A 1,634-nucleotide genomic window follows, 5' to 3' on the forward strand; every position below is an offset into this window, starting at 1 on the left:
TTTTGGGCTGGATCCTGGGCTGACCCATCACCCCCCATCCCCAGGGAAGGGATTTTTGGGCTGGATCCTGGGCTGACCCATCACCCCCCATCCCCAGGGAAGGGATTTTTGGGCTGGATCCTGGGCTGATCCCTTAACCCCAAACCCGATATCCAGAGGGAAGGGCTGGATTCTGGCCCCATCCCTAGGGAAGGGATTTTCGGGCTGGATCCTGGGCTGATCCATTACCCCCATATCCAGAGGGAAGGGCTGGACTTTGGGCTGATCCATTACCCCATATCCAGAGGGAAGGGCTTCTCCCAGATGGATCCTGGGCTGACCCATCACCCCCCATCCCCAGGGAAGGGATTTTCGGGCTGGATCCTGGGCTGACCCATCACCCCCCATCCCTAGGGAAGGGCTTCTCCCAGATGGATTCTGGGCTGATCCCTTGACCCCCCATCCCCAGGGAAGGGATTTAAGGGATCGATTCTGGGCTGATCCCTTAACCCCAAACCCCATATCCAGAGGGAATGGCTGGACTTTGGGCTGATCCATTACCCCATATCCAGGGGGAAGGGCTGGATCCTGGGCTGATCCATCACCCCCTATCCCTAGGGAAGGGCTTCTCCCAGATGGATTCTGGGCTGATCCCTTGACCCCCCATCCCTAGGGAAGGGATTGAAGGGATGGATCCTGGGCTGACCCATCACCCCCCATCCCCAGGGAAGGGATTTTCAGGCTGGATCCTGGGCTGACCCATCGCCCCGTCCCTCCCCACCCTCTCCCACCCTCCTCCCTCCCCTCTCCAGGCCCCCGCCCCGCCATGGCCTCCCACCGCAAGCGCGCGGGGCCGTCGCCGCCCTCGCCGCCGTCACCATCGTCACCGTCGTCCTCGTGGTCGTGGCCGGAGGAGCGCGGGGAGCGGGAGCAGGGCCTGTACAGCCTGCACCGCATGTTCGACATCGTGGGCGCCCACCTGACGCACCGCGACGTGCGCGTCCTCTCCTTCCTCTTCGTCGACGTGCTGGACGAGGCCGAGCGGGGCCGCATCCGCAGCGGGCGCGACTTCCTGCTGGCGCTGGAGCGGCAGGGCCGCTGCGACGAGAGCAACCTGCGCCAGCTGCTGCAGCTGCTGCGCATCATCACCCGCCACGACCTGCTGCCCTACGTCACCCTCAAGAGGAGGAGGGCTGGTGAGTGGGCACGGCATGATATGGGGTCAGAGTCATGGTATATGGGGTCAGTGTCACCATATACAGGGATATGTGGGGTCAGTGCCACCACCTGCTGCCCTACGTCACCCTCAAGAGGAGGAGGGCTGGTGAGTGGGCACGGCGTGATATGGGGTCAGGGTGACCATATATGGGGTTGGAATCATGATATGTGGGGTCGGTGTCACCATATGTGGGGTCAGTGCCATGACCTGCTGCCCTACGTCACCCTCAAGAGGAGGAGGGCTGGTGAGTGGGACATCGCGATATGTGGGGTCAGAGTCACGATATATGGGGTCAGAGTCACGGTATATGGGGTTGGAGTCATGATATGTGGGGTCAGTGTCACCATATACAGGGATATGTGGGGTCAGTGCCACGACCTGCTGCCCTACGTCACCCTCAAGAGGAGGAGGACTGGTGAGTGGGGTATCGCGATAT

At 61.9% G+C, this 1,634-nt stretch overlaps 1 protein-coding gene across 1 annotated transcript in view; it reads left to right on the forward strand.

Annotated features, from left to right (window-relative positions):
- The first annotated feature begins 805 nt into the window (after nucleotides 1-805).
- Nucleotides 806-1,634, forward strand: part of LOC108510312 (death effector domain-containing protein-like) — a 5,453-nt gene continuing 4,624 nt past the window's right edge. Inside the window, exons 1-2 of the mRNA XM_017839981.1 lie at nucleotides 806-1,200; nucleotides 1,552-1,613. Of these exons, the coding sequence (XP_017695470.1) occupies nucleotides 806-1,200; nucleotides 1,552-1,613 (457 nt within the window). The remainder of the gene's footprint in view (nucleotides 1,201-1,551; nucleotides 1,614-1,634) is intronic.

This window comes from Lepidothrix coronata, unplaced genomic scaffold (assembly GCF_001604755.1).
Source record: "Lepidothrix coronata isolate B3197 unplaced genomic scaffold, Lepidothrix_coronata-1.0 Scaffold637, whole genome shotgun sequence".
NCBI lineage: Eukaryota > Metazoa > Chordata > Aves > Passeriformes > Pipridae > Lepidothrix > Lepidothrix coronata.